At 40.9% G+C, this 16,965-nt stretch overlaps 3 protein-coding genes across 3 annotated transcripts in view; 1 reads left to right on the forward strand and 2 right to left on the reverse strand.

The window, feature by feature from the left end:
• Positions 1-16,965, reverse strand: part of LOC306818931 (NLR family CARD domain-containing protein 3-like) — a 324,740-nt gene that overhangs the window by 238,231 nt on the left and 69,544 nt on the right. The window lies entirely within an intron of this gene.
• LOC306818930 (uncharacterized protein) overlaps positions 1-16,965 on the reverse strand; it is a 358,920-nt gene that overhangs the window by 208,687 nt on the left and 133,268 nt on the right. The gene's annotated exons all lie outside the window — the stretch shown is intronic.
• The window catches only part of LOC306818929 (uncharacterized protein), a 182,585-nt gene that overhangs the window by 119,077 nt on the left and 46,543 nt on the right, over positions 1-16,965 (forward strand). Inside the window, exons 14-15 of the mRNA XM_079336664.1 lie at positions 4,779-4,952; positions 7,752-7,928. Of these exons, the coding sequence (XP_079192790.1) occupies positions 4,779-4,952; positions 7,752-7,928 (351 nt within the window). The remainder of the gene's footprint in view (positions 1-4,778; positions 4,953-7,751; positions 7,929-16,965) is intronic.

Raw genomic sequence — 16,965 nt, forward strand, 5'->3', positions numbered from 1 at the left:
AGATGGCGGCGCGAAGGATTGCGGCGGCTCCTCTCTCCCTGCGTAAACCTGCGTTTTTATGTTTTTTAGGTTGTGTATCTTTGTGTAATTGTCCGTCTTCGTCGCGTCCACTAACCCCAAGGCGCACTTTCACCCGTGAGGTTCTGCTCGACATTGGTAAAACCACAAATACAGAGTTTAATCCAGTATTAGCAGATCAGCTACGGGACTGCGGTCTGCTCCGGAGGCCTGCCCGATCACCGACCCCCACTCCTGCAACCAGCCCACAGTGGAAGCGCCACTGTCGAAATTTACGGAGGCAGAAGCGGGGCAAGCGAGGAGGTATCCGGGCTAGGCTAGCGGCTAGCCCTCACTGGCCGGCTATCCCGACCATCACTCTGGCCAACGTACGCTCGCTGGACAATAAACTGGATTATATTCGCTTATTTAACATCACCGACCTCCAGGAGTACACAGAGACCGTCACGTCCTACATGGAGAAGTGCATGGACGATGTCACGGTCACCAAGACCTTCACCATTCGGGCCAATCAGAAGCCATGGCTGACGGGTGAAGTCCACAGGCTCCTGAAGGCCAGGAACACTGCCTTCAGAGCTGGGCACGCGATGGGCCTAAGGACTGCCAGGGCCAACCTGTCACATGGCATCAGACTGGCCAAGAGGCAATACTCCAGGAGGATCGCAGACCGTTTCACCGACAGCAGAGACACCAGAAACCTGTGGCGGGGGGTCCAGACCATCACGGACTACAAGCCCCCTCCGCAGACCTGTGACAGCTCCACCTCTCTGCCAAACAACCTTAACAATTTCTTTGCTCATTTTGAAGCAGCCAACAGCACTCCAGCACAGAAGACGCCACCTTCCCCTGGCGACCAGGTACTGACGCTTTCCCGGGATAGCGTGAAGCGATCCCTCAAGAGAACAAATGCACGGAAAGCGCCAGGTCCTGACAACATCCCAGGACGTGTCCTGAGAGACTGTGCTGAGGAGCTCACAGATGTCCTCACCGACATCTTCAACACTTCACTGAGCCAAGCTGTTGTCCCCACATGCTGCAAAGCCACCACCATCATCCCGGTCCCCAAGAAGCCGTCTCCATCCTGCTTCAATGACTACCGCCCGGTCGCGCTTACCCCCATCCTCATGAAGTGCTTCGAGCGGCTGGTCATGCAGCACATCAAGTCTGCCCTCCCCTCCACCCTGGACCCCTACCAGTTTGCATATCGGCCTAACCGATCGACCGACGACACCATCTCCACTGCCCTCCACTCAGCCCTCACCCACCTGGAGACCAAGGACGCCCACGTCAGAATGCTGTTCATCGACTTCAGCTCAGCATTCAACACTATCATCCCGCAGCAGCTCATCCACAAACTGGACATGGCCTTGTGGTGCAAGGACAATAATCTCCATCTGAACGTGGAGAAGACGAAGGAGATTGTTGTGGACTTCAGGAGAACGCACAACCAGCACGCTCCCCTGACCATCAACGGTGCTGCAGTGGAGAGGGTGAGCAGCACCAAGTTCCTGGGTGTGCACATCTCCGAAGACCTGTCCTGGAGCCTGAACTCTGCATCACTGGCCAAAAAAGCTCACCAGCACCTTTACTTCCTCCGCAAACTGAGGAGAGCAAGAGCCCCATCCTCCATCATGCACACGTTCTACAGAGGCACCATTGAGAGCATCATGTCCAGCTGCATCACCGTGTGGTACGGCGCCTGCACCGTGTCCTGCCGTAAGACTCTGCAGCGCATCGTGAGAGTAGCTGAGAAGATCATTGGTGTCTCTCTTCCCCCCCCTTCTGGACATCTACAACACACGTCTCACCCGCAAAGCCACCAGGATTGCAGGTGACCCCACCCACCCGTCTCACAGCCTCCTCAGCCTGCTGCCATCTGGGAGGAGACTGCAGAGTCTCCGTGCCCGTACCAGCAGGCTCAAGAACAGTTTCTTCCACCAGGCTGTCAGGAGACTTAACTCCCTCCCTGCTCTCCCCCCCATTCGTCCCCCCAGCACTCCTCCCACCCTCTGCCTCTCCCCCCCCTGCACCCTGCCACAGTCAGCCCCTACTGCATCGGTCATCACCCCCCCTCCCCCTCCACCCCCCGCGTGCTCCACTAATTCACGCACCCTAAAAAAAAAAAAACTCTGCACAGCCGTTTACTGTTTACTGTTTATACTGTTTATGCTATTTGCACCTTTTAACGCACTACCTCACTTTTTAGCTTAATCTGCACTCTGTTTATATTGTTAATATTTTAATTTATCTACATACATACTACCTCATGGTGAATTACTCACAAGTGCCCTTGTCTGTCGATTGTCTGTCGTTCGTTATTTGTTGTCCAAATGTCTTTAGTTAAGTTATGTTTATAGTATTGTTTTTTTTATTGCTAGTTTTTTAGTGCTCTTCTTTTGCACTGCAGGTTTGCACGGGGGTTGGGGGGGGATTGCAATTTCATCTGTGCTGTATGTTTAACATGGAGCATATTTGACAATAAACAACCTTGGACCTTGAACCTTGAAAACTTAACTTGTGCAAGGTTTTAAGCATAATTAGCCTACGTATAGGTTGATATATTGATTAAAAAACATACAAATGAAGAACAGTTTTCATTATTACAACATAGTGACACAAATAGCTATTGAATAAAAATGACCGCAAAAGTTAAATCAGAACCATTCACTCGATTGGGCCCCAGACTACCTCGCCCTGAAAATGTTGGGCCCCAAGGTCAAAAAGGTTAAGAAACCCTGCTCTAAAGCTCACTGCTCAGACCTGATTCAGCCTCACTTGTAAAGCGTTTGTCTGCGGTTGAGGAGGGGAAAGGTCCCACCATGAAATCAGATCTCCAGTCTGTTTCCGTGCAGATGAGTTGTGATGGCGGCGGCGGTTCCCAGAGGATGAGCAGGATCGGTGTGTTCTCTGTGGAGCGAGGCGATCTCCGTGGTTGTCCTGTTCATTGCAGGATGGAACCAGACGTGATCTTTACACTCTCTAAATATCGTTTTTAATTCGGTCTGTGAATAAGACGCTCTCCGAGAATCTGCAACATGAACTATATCCATATTAAAGATATTGTCTTATATCATGTTTGAATATATATCCATATATCTTAAAAACTGGATATATCTCCCAGCCCTAATCTGCCGCCAAGACAAGACACGTCCAGTTACATCTCTAATATTTCTCTGACTCTGATCACTGTTGGAAATATTTGATGTAATGTAAATACGCAACAATAAAAAGATATATAACAGGGGTTTAGTCCATTTGAAATGAATTCAGATGTTTAAATTAGAGCTGAAACGATACCTCGAATAACTTGATAACAAAAATTCATCGAGGAATTTTCGCTGCCTCGAGGCTTCGCTAAGTTTGTTTGTCTTTTTGCGTCATCAAAACTTTGCTATGTGTATAAAACATGTTTAATGTAGCTGCAGCTACCTGCTCCTCTCTCTGACACACAGACATTTCAGCGCTAACACACACACACACACACACACACGAGCGCAGCGCGCCCCTTTTAACTTTTAGTCAGCACACAGTTGATCCGTGATCCATACGACCGAGTCGGGAACACGTGATCCGGCCAAACCGTCGGCTTGTCTCCGTTCACTCTCCGTGTCTGCAGCTAACATAACGATAGCAACGTCCTCTCACAGTCTCTGTCATACACATATGTCTATGACAGACTGTCTGTCACTGTCTACAGAGACTACTCTCTGTAGTAGTGATGGGAATTCAGCCTCTTTTTAGAGAACCGGCTCTTTTGGCTCGGCTCACCAAAAAGAGGCTCCCAAGTGGCTCTTCAGATTTTTTGTAAAAATTAGCATTATATCAAATGTTTATGATATAAACACACTTTTATTTATACACTCACCTAAACACATAGACACTAAGTGGTGATAATGTCTCAAAATGAAGGAACACTACATCAAATCCTCTTTAAAAAATCAAGTTCAAAATAAACATTTCTTTTCTCCTCTTTGCCTGATCATCCCCGGCCTTTCTTGCTGCAACAAATAACTTGATTGACGCTGCCTCTTAAAACTGCGTTACATCGTTGCTCCGATTCATTTAAATGCCGTTCTAAAAAAAAAACCTGCAGTCACGTCGGGAGACTCGCGACTGTGTTTACTTTCAGTTTTAATGAAACAAAACTTAAAGAAAAATACGAGGAGGACATAACAGAGGTGTCAACCTCTGTCTCTCTCTCCTGTTCGTCTGCTGTGTGTATAACCCCTCCCCTCCCCCTGCTCAGTGAGGACACAGACGCAACCGCACATCTTCACCAATGATATCCGGCTTTAACAGAAAAAAGACAAGACAAAAACTAATCGGCTCCCATCTGGCTTCCAATGACGAGCCGGCTCCTGTCGTTCACTTCAAAGAGCCGAGTCTTAGAGCCCACACATCACTACTCTGTAGTCTCTGTAGTCTGTGAGCGCGCTGAATGCACACAAGCAAATTTTCTCAATTTCCTGATCTGACAAAATGATTGAATCTGTGATTGATTCAACAGAACATAATGCTTTCTCAATTAAATGTAACAGATGTGTTGGCTACACAAAACACTATTTGTTATTTCAGCCATTAAAACATGGTTGGTTGTAACAAGCAGGCGTTACCATGGAAACTGCAAAGAAGCAGGTTTGTAGGGACGACCCGAGACAAGTTAAACCTTAATTAAGCAAAAGCATGATTTATTCGATAAATCGATTCGGATATTCAAAGCTCACTGTCATCTACATTTACTTCTTTTATTCTTTATTCAGATTGGAGCGCTGCAGTTTGTCAGAGATCAGCTGTTCTTCTCTGGCCTCAGCTCTGAAGTCCAACCCCTCCTATCTCAGAGAGCTGGACCTGAGCAGGAACAACCTGCAGGATTCAGGAGTGAATCTGCTGTGTGATTATCTGCAGAGTCCAAACTGCAGACTGGAGACTCTGAGGTCAGATTACTGACTGTGTCATTCATTTGAATCATTTCAATCCACATCCTCCATTGTTGCACATTTCAGGATTTATATATTTTGAGTATTTGACTGAATTTAAATCTCTGGATATTTGATGATTTAGGAGATTTCTTATTCTTGAAGTTTCTGAATAATTTAGAGATTTGATGTGAAAATGTTTTTGTGACTCTGTGAAGTAAAGTTGAACAAGGTGCACATGAAGCCTCTGGTTTCCTCTGGTTCTGTTAAGAAGTGAAATCATGAAGACTTGTGATTGAATAATGTGTGATTTGATAAATGTAGTAACATCACAGAGCTGACTGAGATCAGCAGCCTGTTCTTCATCTGTGCACATGAACAGCTGGATGAATGTTGAGCTGACATTTGGAGGATTTAGATTTAGTGAATACACAATCAGAAATGATCCTCTAATCATTTAGAGAAAACTTGATTCAACAGGACAAAGTGATGTTGAGATACTCATCACAAGCTGAACACATGCGACTGGATTACACATTATTTTTATTCTTATTTATTCTTTATTCAGATTGGAGAGCTGCAGTTTGTCAGAGATCAGCTGTTCTTCTCTGGCCTCAGCTCTGAAGTCCAACCCCTCCCATCTCAGAGAGCTGGACCTGAGCTTCAACGAGCTGCAGGATTCAGGAGTGACGCTGCTGTGTGATTATCTGCAGAGTCCAAACAGCAGACTGGAGACTCTGAGGTCAGATCACTGACTGTAATATAGATATGAATATAATAGAAACTGTGTTGACTGTGTTTGAATTTCACCCATTCTTGAGAATTGGGAAACATCATGTCCCAGACAAACAAACTTAAAAATACCACTTACACATGAACTTATTCCTTTTTTAATGAAAATCTCTTTAAAAGATTTTTATGATGAAACTAATTTGAAATCCCAAATGTTGGTTCTGATTTCTTTGTTTCATGTCTAAACCTGCCCGATGGCAGAAAACAATTTAAAACTTCAAACTATTTAAAAAAGATTCAAACTCTTCAAACTATAAAACCTTCTGATACTAAAGGTGTAAAATACTATTATAGTCATCGACACTTTAAAATGTTGTTTTTAGGAACATTTGGACCTGTTAAAGTTGTGTCCCAGATTTGAGTCAACTCTGTCAGACTTTTACAGAAACATCAAATAATCAGACATAAAAAGAGGTGAGCTACAACATGAAGGACCCCCGTCTTATTCCTGCTTTTAAAAAGGGGGGATGCTGTTCAAACATGGTTCACATTTTGATTTGTTGAGAACTTGATGAAATGATTTTACTATCAGCTGTGTCTCTACTCGGGCTGTAACGCTACACAAACATTTGGGTTGGGTACGGTTCTCAGTTCTGAAGATTGGGTTGGGTACATTTTGGGTCCAGTAAGGGACCTGATGCAACACTTTCTTTTTCTTTATCAGGAACATTTACAACTTCCCTTTTACACATTGTCTTAAGTTCAGCATGGACAGTTCAGACTTCACCTGCTCAGGTTTCTTTTTCATGACATTTTAAATGAAACATTCAAAAATAACATCAAATCAAATATACTTATAACCAAAAGAGTCTCCAATCAATAAAAGAAATGAATGAAATAAAATCATCCATATAGCCTGTAGTATATATAAAAAGATGTGTTTTAAATGACAGAGACAAACACTGACACCTTTCTGTTTATGAAGTCAGCACTTTTTAGAGCACAAAATAAAGCTGGGACAGTTTCATCTCACAACTATTCATATTTCCCTCTGTCAATATAAGAAGCTGTAAAAACACAAAGTCCCATTCTGCATGTAATCCACTGTAATAAAAACAGCAGTGGTGTTTGTTATGTCTTTGGCCCGTTCAGAATTATTATCAAGAGGCTGTTTAAATGCAAAGGAGACTTGGCTTTGCTCCACACTCTCTTTGTTCCTGCTTGCAGTGATGTTCACGTTGGCGTGCTATCTTTTTGACTGCTTTAAAAAGTTGGACGTGTTGTCAACGTACCCGACAGCTTCACTGCTGTCACTCCTGTGAGCGCTCGCTACACTTGAATTGTGCACTGGCACACAGATTTTAGCCCAGGCTTTCTGTCATGAAAAAGACTTTTGGTTCAAGGGTTTAAAAGCATCAGATCCCGACAACAGACGGGTTCAAATCAAGATTGAAATGAAAAAAGTCCTGAGAAGAGTGGAGAGTGACAGCAGGGCACGAGGACAACAGAAGGGAGAAGAGAAGTTTCAGCCACAGTGGCAGACAGCTGGAGCTGGAACACGCTGCAGCTACATTTCTACTTAGATTAAAGACTAGATCCTGGTAAAGATCAAGGTTATTCACAAAGCATGTCAGTCCTTAAGAGAGCTCCTAAAGTCCAAATGTAAGGATGAAGAGTTTCTCCCTCAGAGAAGAAAGGAGGAGAGAAAGGTGACAGCTCTATCACAGCCTCATATTAATATCAAATAGATTCAGTCCACTCTTACAGTTACCAGCATGCTGAACAAACACTTTAGCATCACAATGCTTCAAGACTTCATTGTTGACTGTTATTTTAACATGGGTTTAGTCCATTTGAAATGAATTCAGATATTTAAATGTAAAGATTCTAATAAAAGTCAACATATTGTACGTTTCAATCTAAGAATGATCAGGAAGTACAAAAACATGAATGAATCACTATGAAGTCCTTCAATGTGTGAATGAACAGATGATGATCACATCAGTGTGTTCATGTGGACAACATCACACATTCATGTATAAAGCTCACTGTCATCTACATTTACTTCTTTTATTCTTTATTCAGATTGTGGCGCTGCAGGTTGTCAGAGATCATCTGTTCTTCTCTGGTCTCAGCTCTGAAGTCCAACCCCTCCCATCTCAGAGAGCTGGACCTGAGTGACAACTACAAGCTGCAGGATTCAGGAGTGAAGCTGCTGTGTGAGGGACTGCAGAGTCCAAACTGCAGACTGGAGACTCTGAGGTCAGATCACTGACTGTAATATAGATATGAATATAATAGAAACTGTGTTGACTGCGTTTGAATTTCACCCATTCTTGAGAATTGGGAAACATCATGTCCCAGACAAACAAACTTAAAAATAACACTTACACATGAATTTATTCCCTTTTTAATGAAAATCCTTTTAACAGATTTTTATGATGAAACTAATTTGAAATCCCAAATGTTGGTTCTGATTTCTTTGTTTCATGTCTAAACCTGCCCGATGGCAGAAAACAATTTAAAACTTGAAACTATTGATAAAAGAGTCTAACTCTTCAAACTATATTATATATATATATATATATATGTCATTGAATAGATTCCATAAACTACATGGTAGCAGTCTTCCACTGGTGGAGGAACATTTCTTTGTTATGGCCTTTCTGCCAGCAATCCTCAGGCTTCCAAATGAGTATTTGGTTTAGTGGATGAATGCAGGTTAGCAAGGAAGACTTGTCCCCATTCCTGGGTAACATCTGACTTTAAAGACATCTGTTGGTTCTCTGTGGATCTCAAAGCAGAAGCTGTGTTTTTTAGGACAGAACAGGTGGTAGTGATTTGCTTCCTGTGAGCCACAATTCCTCCAGCAGCTAGAAGAGTCTATGGGTACATCTCAGTTCCCTTCATTGCATCCAAGTGTCCTCCACTTGTGTCTTAGTCCCTCCCAGCAGAGATGCACTGAGATATTGTCTGTCAGTAAAAAGACTTGGGTAAAGTCAGCTCTCTCCTCAGATCTCCCTCCTCTCTCCTTCTTTCAGTATAAGAGCTTTGGGACCATCCTTAACACGGCCGGTCTAGAACTATGTGGGGTTGGGCCCAGGAGCCAGGAGATAGCACTGAAGAGAAGTGAGATAGAGTCTGTGTCATGAGATTTCTGAACAGCTTTAATAAAGTATCTAATCAGACTCTTCCAACCCAATGTTCTCCATGAGATGGAGCTTGTGATCTTCCACTCAAACTCACAGTATTTTCCCAAAAGCTTCTTCACAGATGTGGAAGTCAGTTTCCTTTTCCCATATGTGTTTGATGTAGGTGGTATGTTCTCTGTGTTCCTCTTGTAGCCCTCTATACAACCTGCAAATGATTTGAATCCCAGAGTCCCCTCTATAGGCAGCTATGAAAACTTGTATGAGATTATTGTCAAAGACTTTTTCAGTCTCTGTCATCAAACTGTTTAAATGGTGGCGTATTTGAAGAAATCTTGAAGCAAAGAGTCTTTTCAGTGTTTGGAAATGTTTGCTGGTGTTGTAGAATATATCTATCAGATCAGAATGATCAGAGGGCCTCTCTCTCCCCCTCTCCCTCTGACTCTACACCCTCTACAGACATTCCAATGTTAATGACTCTGACGCCAAACTGATCTCCAAGGGGGTCGAAGACGCAGGAAAAACACCTTCCAAGAATTTCAATACGCATCTTCTAATCAGAAACCGTTTTAGGACATTGAGACAAACATTTTCATCCAACCAGGATTCAGATACGACAATGTACCGCGAAGATGTAAAAAAATCAATCTGTCATCAAATGGTCCCTGCTCTTGTTTAAAACTGGCATGGAGCACTACTGCCCCCCAGAGGTTGAAACGTAGAAGGTACTTTAAGTACCTCACATGGTTAGTTATTCTCAATAATTAGATTATCATCTGAAATTATATATCTAGATATTACTTTTTCTTTTTCCATTTTCTAAAAATCCATCTGTGTCGTTTTTGACTGAAGCTATCAGAGTAAAGCTGGCGTTCCACATAAAGCTGGAATTCAATAATGATTCATGTTTGGTTTTTATTAAAAGGTTATCACAATGCATTGTTACTTCAGTATAAGAGTTTGATTACATTTTGAGTATGGTGTAGTGCGATACGTTTTAAATAAGATTATTCTTTTATTCATCAGTAGAAAGTTGATCCCCCGTTCAAGCGTCTACGTCATCAAGCAGGTCGTTAACAATCTGATCTCTTTCAAAGTTGGCGTGCGACCAACTCCTGCTTTTCTTGTTCTCTCCACACTCTTTGGATTTTAACCTTTGTTTCTCCGTTCGTCAAGACGGAACCTTTAACTTTTAGCGCGCTAACTTTTCAACTTTGTTTTATCCAATATTTGTATTTTATTAACCGACGTTTCTGCTTCAAGTTTTCAATATAACCAGCTGCACCTTTAAGCCTTGAGAAACTCCCGTTAAGGCTCGTGCACGCGCATTTTTAATTAAACCGTTTTTCATCATTTTTGGACATTTTTGGAATTATTCCTTTTCCCACCATTGACTCTTAAACGATCTCGTTATCTGAACTAACTGAATTGGCCATTTCAGTTAGCAGGAAGTTAACGATCGTTCATCAACAGAAATACTTTTGGATAAATCTCAGAGCTCTCCGGGAGGCCGTTGGACACTCAGGACGCGACCCAATTGCACAGTAGAACCGACTCCGACCTGAATTGTCAAAGCAGTTCTGGACTGCAGAATTCTTCGGTCCCTCTGAGGCGGATTCGTTGATTCTACAACAAAGTAAGATGCATTCAACAGCTGGTCAAACCTGCAGAGGGTCGTGTCACATCGTGTCCTTTTTACTTCCCACAGTTCAGTTTATCCTTTAATCTAAAGTTTTTCCTCCGTTCACTCCACTTTTTGTCCCGAACTAAATTAACATGTTTATCAGACAAACGTTAAACCACAATACCATACTCAAGTCGTCATAATAACATTTATCATTTCTGGTGTTCACCTTCATCAAATATATCAGTCACTGTATTTTGGTTCCACATTCATAACGCATTTTATTCATGTCATTATTCTGTTATTGTTCACCTTTTCTTTCATTAAATTCTGCACATAAAACTCAGAAGCTTGTTCGTGTGATTTCAGGTAGTCGATTGATCCAGAATTCATAATTCAGATATAAGGTTGATTTAATTCATAATTAATAACTATCAAAATTCATAATTAATAACTTTATTAATTCCCATAATTAATACAGTTGTTCCTGGTCAGCCAGGTGGTGCCCTGTTTTTCTTACGAGGTGTGTTAATAATCATTCAACATTAAACATTTCACAACACTGGTTATAAAAAGAAGAGTAAGAGGAGAGGCCTTGTTTGGTCCATCACTTGCAAGGAACATCCAGTTTGTTGGGGGTGAAGTCGGGGTCATGCCAGCACCACCTCAGTATCTTTATTTCATCAGACAGGCCAGTCCTGCTGATAATACTGAACCATGTTTTCAGGGATTGATGAGTTGAATAATATAACTGTCCCTAAAGCTGAATCTATCAACAGACTGGAAAATACTAATGCAGCATAATCACGGCCGTGGTTCTATTCTGACAGATACACTGAGACGCTGTGTAGGCTGAGAAAATAGACAACTTTATTAGTCGTTGCAGAGCCCTTATATACTGTTCAACAGATGTCACAAATTCCTTCCCACTTTAGATACTTCTGTACATGGTATGAAGAAACACATGACCTTTACTCTTCACATGTCAGACCTATATTTGAGGAACAGTTCATCCTCTCTTCCCATATGGTCATAGCTTCTCCAAATAGATCATAGGTCTGCTAACAGCAAAGTCACCTCTACAAAGTGTATCCAAACTGAACGTATCAACAGAAATTCGTACTATCAGTTCCCCCTTTTTTTTATGTAACAGGTTTTTCTTTAGGGGAACCAAATCTTGGTTTTCCTATAACAGGCGCTCACCATCACCTTCTACAAGAGTATGGTCCATGTCTTATATCTATAAGAAATCAAAATTATTCTATCTTGACCCAAATAACATAAAAATGTTAGAAGAGTGGTTGAAAATTACAGATACAACTCATAGACCATAAACTTGCTTACAGGAGACCAAAACCTTATCTCTTTACTTAAATTTGCAAGATGTTTTAGTGCAAAGAAAGAAATTAGGATGAAAAGAACTCCTGAGTACTATTTGACTAAACAGAACCGGTGGGAAAACCCTATATTTCATTCAATTGCTTACTTCTAGGGAGAAACCCAATCCGTGTTCTGCTATCTCTTTTTCTTATGGTGAGTACACTGTACATCTAAAACAGAAAATGAATAAACAAGAGTAAATAAAATAAAAACATAACACAAAATGAAACCAATATGTAATACTTATTCATATCACATCCCTCTCTTTTTTTTTTATGTCACATGACATTATTTAAAAACAAAAACATAACTGCAAACTCAAATGACTAAATCCTTCTTTGACATGGAAGACACGGCCCCAAATCCAAAATAACAAACAAAAACCCATGTTATCTAGAAATAAAAAAATCTTACCTATCGCGCAAAAAGAACAACAATACTAACCTCCCTGTCTATTCATAAACAGGAGAAAAGTTGTGTCACCTACAATAGGAAATGCAGCACGTGTATCCCCATGGCAAAGGGAAGTGGGTTCCCTTCCACTATCTGGGGTCATTAAAATCCCTCAATCAACTTATGTTAATGATACAAGGGTGTAAGGTGCAGAGCATCATCATCACACAATCAGTCCACATCATTGATGTCGGAAATGGAACCAGAATCTGAAGAAGAGGTCGATTCTGGACTGCATGATGCATGATCCCCTGGCACAACCCCTGGAGGACAGTAGAAGGCCACGTTCCTAACAGGATGTTGAAACATAGTCAAATTAGTAACTGAGTTGACAGATATGAGAATCAATGCATGGTTCCTGAGCAAGGTTGCGTTCTTTACGTTTACGGATAATTGTGGGTGAGTCCAGGAGATAAGAGAAAAACAAATAACAGAGTATTGCCCCACGTATCATTTTAAGATATTGAACAAGATTTTTCCTAAAATATTTGAATCTCTGAATCAGTCTGTACTTCCCTTGTCCATGACATAGCTGGCAGCTGTCACGTCTTGTAAAGTCGATGGGTTCACAGTCACCAATGTCACAGCTCCCGGTTTTGTCTGCGGGGCTGCCTTGACCCTAGACGCGTGAATCCATTGTGGTTGACCTGTTACTTTGAGTGCCGTACTTGTAACAAGAAGTACTTGAGTGGGCGGTCCAAAGCGTGGCTCGCCTTCTTTTGGTTTTAAGCTGCGAACCAGGACGTAGTCATCCGGTTGGAAATTATGGATAGGGGTATCAGGAGGTGAGGGCAAAGCATCAGTCACTTGTCTTGAGTACTCGGAAACAAAAGAAAACAAATGTTTAACATATGTCTGTTGCATTTCTTGTAATTGTGTCAGATCAAAAGCTGGTTTTTCGTGCATTATCACACCCAAAGAAAATGGTCGTCCCATCAAGACTTCATGCGGAGACAGTCCAGTAGTTTTGTTAGGCATGGATCGAATAGATAACAAAGTTAAAGGCAATGCATCAACCCAAGTCATTTGTCGAGATTGATGTATCTTAATCAATTTTTCCTTTATTGTGCGATTAGTTCGTTCAACTTGTCCTGAACCTTGTGGAGAATATGGTATGTGAAAAGTCCATTTGATACCTAATGCTAATGCTAGTAGTTTAGTCACCCTTGAGGTAAATGGTGTACCATTATCAGAGTTAATGCCATAAGGAATTCCGAATCTTGGAATAACATGTTCCATCAAACACTTCACCACTGTCTGAGCATTTTCTTTCCTTGTAGGAAAAGCTTCAGGCCATTTTGAGAATCGATCAATTAGATGTGTGGGAGATGTGTAAAATCTATTTGCAAGTGTTGAAAGGGTCCCTCTGGTTTAAGTAAGTGTTGTCGTTTTGGTGGGTTCACATGTGGATTACATCTGGCACAAATCAAGCATCTTTGAGTAAATGCTCTGGCATGCTGTTCTATTCCCATTGCATAAAATAGTCTGGAAACATAATCTGTTATAGCCTTGTAATTAACATGATTTATTCCATGTACATAGGCAATGAGAGTGTCATAAGCCAGTTTTGGTAAAACAATTCGTTGACGTAAATCTTTCCACAATCCATCACCATCCATATAACATCCTTTGTCCTTCCAAGATTGTACTTCAGACTCTCTAGCCTGAGTTTGGAAAGTTATCAAGTCTGTAACAGTAAAAGGTGGATCAGGAATTGTTGTAATAGTCATTTCAGTGTTTAACCAAGGTGGGAGTGAAGCATTCATTGCCGCATCCTTTGCGTGATGATCAGCTAAATTATTACCTCTAGCTATATCAGAATCACTTTTGGAATGCCCAGCACATTTGACAATAGCAACGTGTTCTGGCAGCATTAAGGCTGACAATAAGTCCTTTATTAAGTCACAATTCAGAATTGGTTTACCCGCATTAGTTATGAAGCCTCTGTTGGCCCATATTTTGCTGAAGTCATGAGCTGCTGAAAATGCATATTTAGAGTCAGTATAAATAGTAACTGATTTACCTTCAGCTAATATACATGCTCTAGTTAATGCGATTAATTCCGCTGCTTGGGCAGATAGTGATGGCAATCGATATGCTTCCACACAATGGTCATGGTTATCAACGATAGCATATCCTGAAAGAATAGTGGTGATGTTGCGCAGAATAATATCTACTGTATGAGATGTGTGTAAAGTCATTGGATGACCCAAATAATTGACCATTGGTTGACAAAACTGAAGTTTAGCAAGCGATGCTCGATGTCCCCCTAAGGCAAGGTGAGTCAAAAGTGCTAAGGAATCTTGTATGCAATCTGATTCAGTAGGAGACGCAATCATGATATCGTCACAATAACACAATAACGAAGATGGACCAGGTAAAATTAATTGAGACAAATGTGCATTGACTGCAGCCGAATAAACAGAAGCTGAGCCGATAAAACCCATGGGTATTGAAGGATAAAAGTTGCTATTTCATCCTTTTCCTAAATGTTGTTAATAGAAATCTGACTCCTCTAAATAATTACCTCAAATCTCTGTGCATTCTTTTGATGGGATGAGAGGAATGACTGAAGACGTCTCTTTCAGGTTAACAGAGTTTATTAACCTGATGAATCAAGAATACAAGTTACAGAGTCTCTGGGTTCAACACTACGCGTCCCTGACAACAAACAGATGCTGGATCAGTTCATGAAGTCTGAGCCCTGACTATCTTTCCCTGAACCCTTTTATACATTAGACAGAGAATATCTAACCAAATTATGCATTCAAGAATGTGCGGTTTCCTTCCTGCGATTGGGGCAACTTCCAAATTATGCGTCTTCGGATGAGTGGTTCCCCTTCTCTCATTGGTGCATCTACTCCCGAATCCTTTCACCTCCTGTAGGGGAAGACACATCCTGCCTGGCCTGTTTCTTATCATAAGAAAGACATCTAGTCTAGTAACCAATTCTTTTTAAGGAGAAGACAATTTAGGTAATTAAGAATCCAGACTCACTCAACCTATATAAAAGTGGGTGAGTGATTAACTGTTCAGGGCTTTAAACTAAACCTATGTTTGAGTTGGTGAGTGATTCAGTTTAAAGGGCCACATCAAACACATGTTGGAATGTGCATTCACTCCTACAAGCCCTCTTCACACAAACACCTTACTGAAAAGTCAGACAATTTTATTAACACACACAAACCTGGAATAAAACATGATAAAATAACTGGTATAATATAAATGTAAGCGAACATCATTCAAACTGTAAATATCAAACCTTTGCTTTGGATCGGGTGATGAAACTTTATTGCAGTAAACACTTTGAATATAAGCAGAAAGAGGCCTAATATTCTATCAACTCCCCCTTTTGACCTCATTAAACATGAGGTCAATATAAAAAGATTCTTCTTCATAAGCATCAATGTTAAGTTCCTGAATAACAACATCAAGGAATAACAAGGCCTGAGCATTAACATGCAATCAAGGGCAATAAGCCCTGGCAAACTGAATAAGGTAAGATAAGATAATCCTTTATTCATCTGCAAACTGAGAATTTTACAATGGTGGGCTTCATTTTATTACCACTCACATCCTGGGGTTGTGTAGTCCAGTCATCTGGTCTGGTAGTGGTGAAATCTACCTGCATTAAAGGAATTAATCATTTACGTCTGTTAAACACATGTTGCCATTGAAGTCTAGGAATTTCAATGGTGTTGGAGAGGTGAAGATATTGAGAACTTGTGAGATCACTGCGCCTGCCTCTGAATCCTAAGAGAAAGATAGCACAAGAGAAAAGGAGAACAAAAAGAGAAAAAATACAAAACAAAACAAAACTGTCCTGGTCCATTCTTAAACATGTCAATAATAATCATTAAACAAAAAATGAGTATTAATTTATTATTATTATCATATACACATAGAAAGAGAAGCTACTACTACAATTAGAGCCCCATAATAAAATCCATATTCAAGTCTGGTGAGATCCAGGGGCGTCCCCCTTAGACCCACTATCGCTGAATATGAATATATTAGAGGAATAATGAATGAAAGTACTTCCCAAAAACAAAGTAAAGTTACGTGTGGCTTAAAGTTAAAAAAAACATAGTGTGCTACCATCAGTCTTTCACACCATCTCCACAGGTTCCTTAGTTCGAGACATAAAAAGAACTAAAATATTATTACAAGTAAAGGTACTATTATTTATTTATATTTTACTGAAGTACTCAAAGTCAGTCTAAAAATGCACTCAAATGAAAATAAAAACTAGCTAATTGAAAATCCTGCAAACATATTCTTTTGTACCCCATTAACAAAAACAAAATATAAATAGACATTAAATCTCCTCTCAATCTGTCAGTCTCAAACTCTCTCACCTTCATCTGTCTCATCACTTCCTGAACTCTTTCTCATCACTTCCTTAATTCCTTCTTTCTGCACTTTCACAAACATCCTTCTAACTGCATCCTCACATTCGTTTCTTCACATCCACCAACAGGTTCATCTGAACCACTTTTACTTTCTGCCACCTTCTTTCACTCACTATTATCTTTAAATTATTCCTTCAGGACCATTAAAGTGTCTATCTATGTCACCTTTTGCTGCTTGCTGATCTAGTTTTACTTTTTGTGATGAAGGGAATCTTCTACTTTTCCAGTTTAGTCAGTGATAAGCGGAACAGTTTCTCTGGATGTCTAAAACAACAGACGTG

Source organism: Symphodus melops (genome assembly GCF_947650265.1).
Source record: "Symphodus melops genome assembly, chromosome: 23".
Lineage (NCBI taxonomy): Eukaryota > Metazoa > Chordata > Actinopteri > Labriformes > Labridae > Symphodus > Symphodus melops.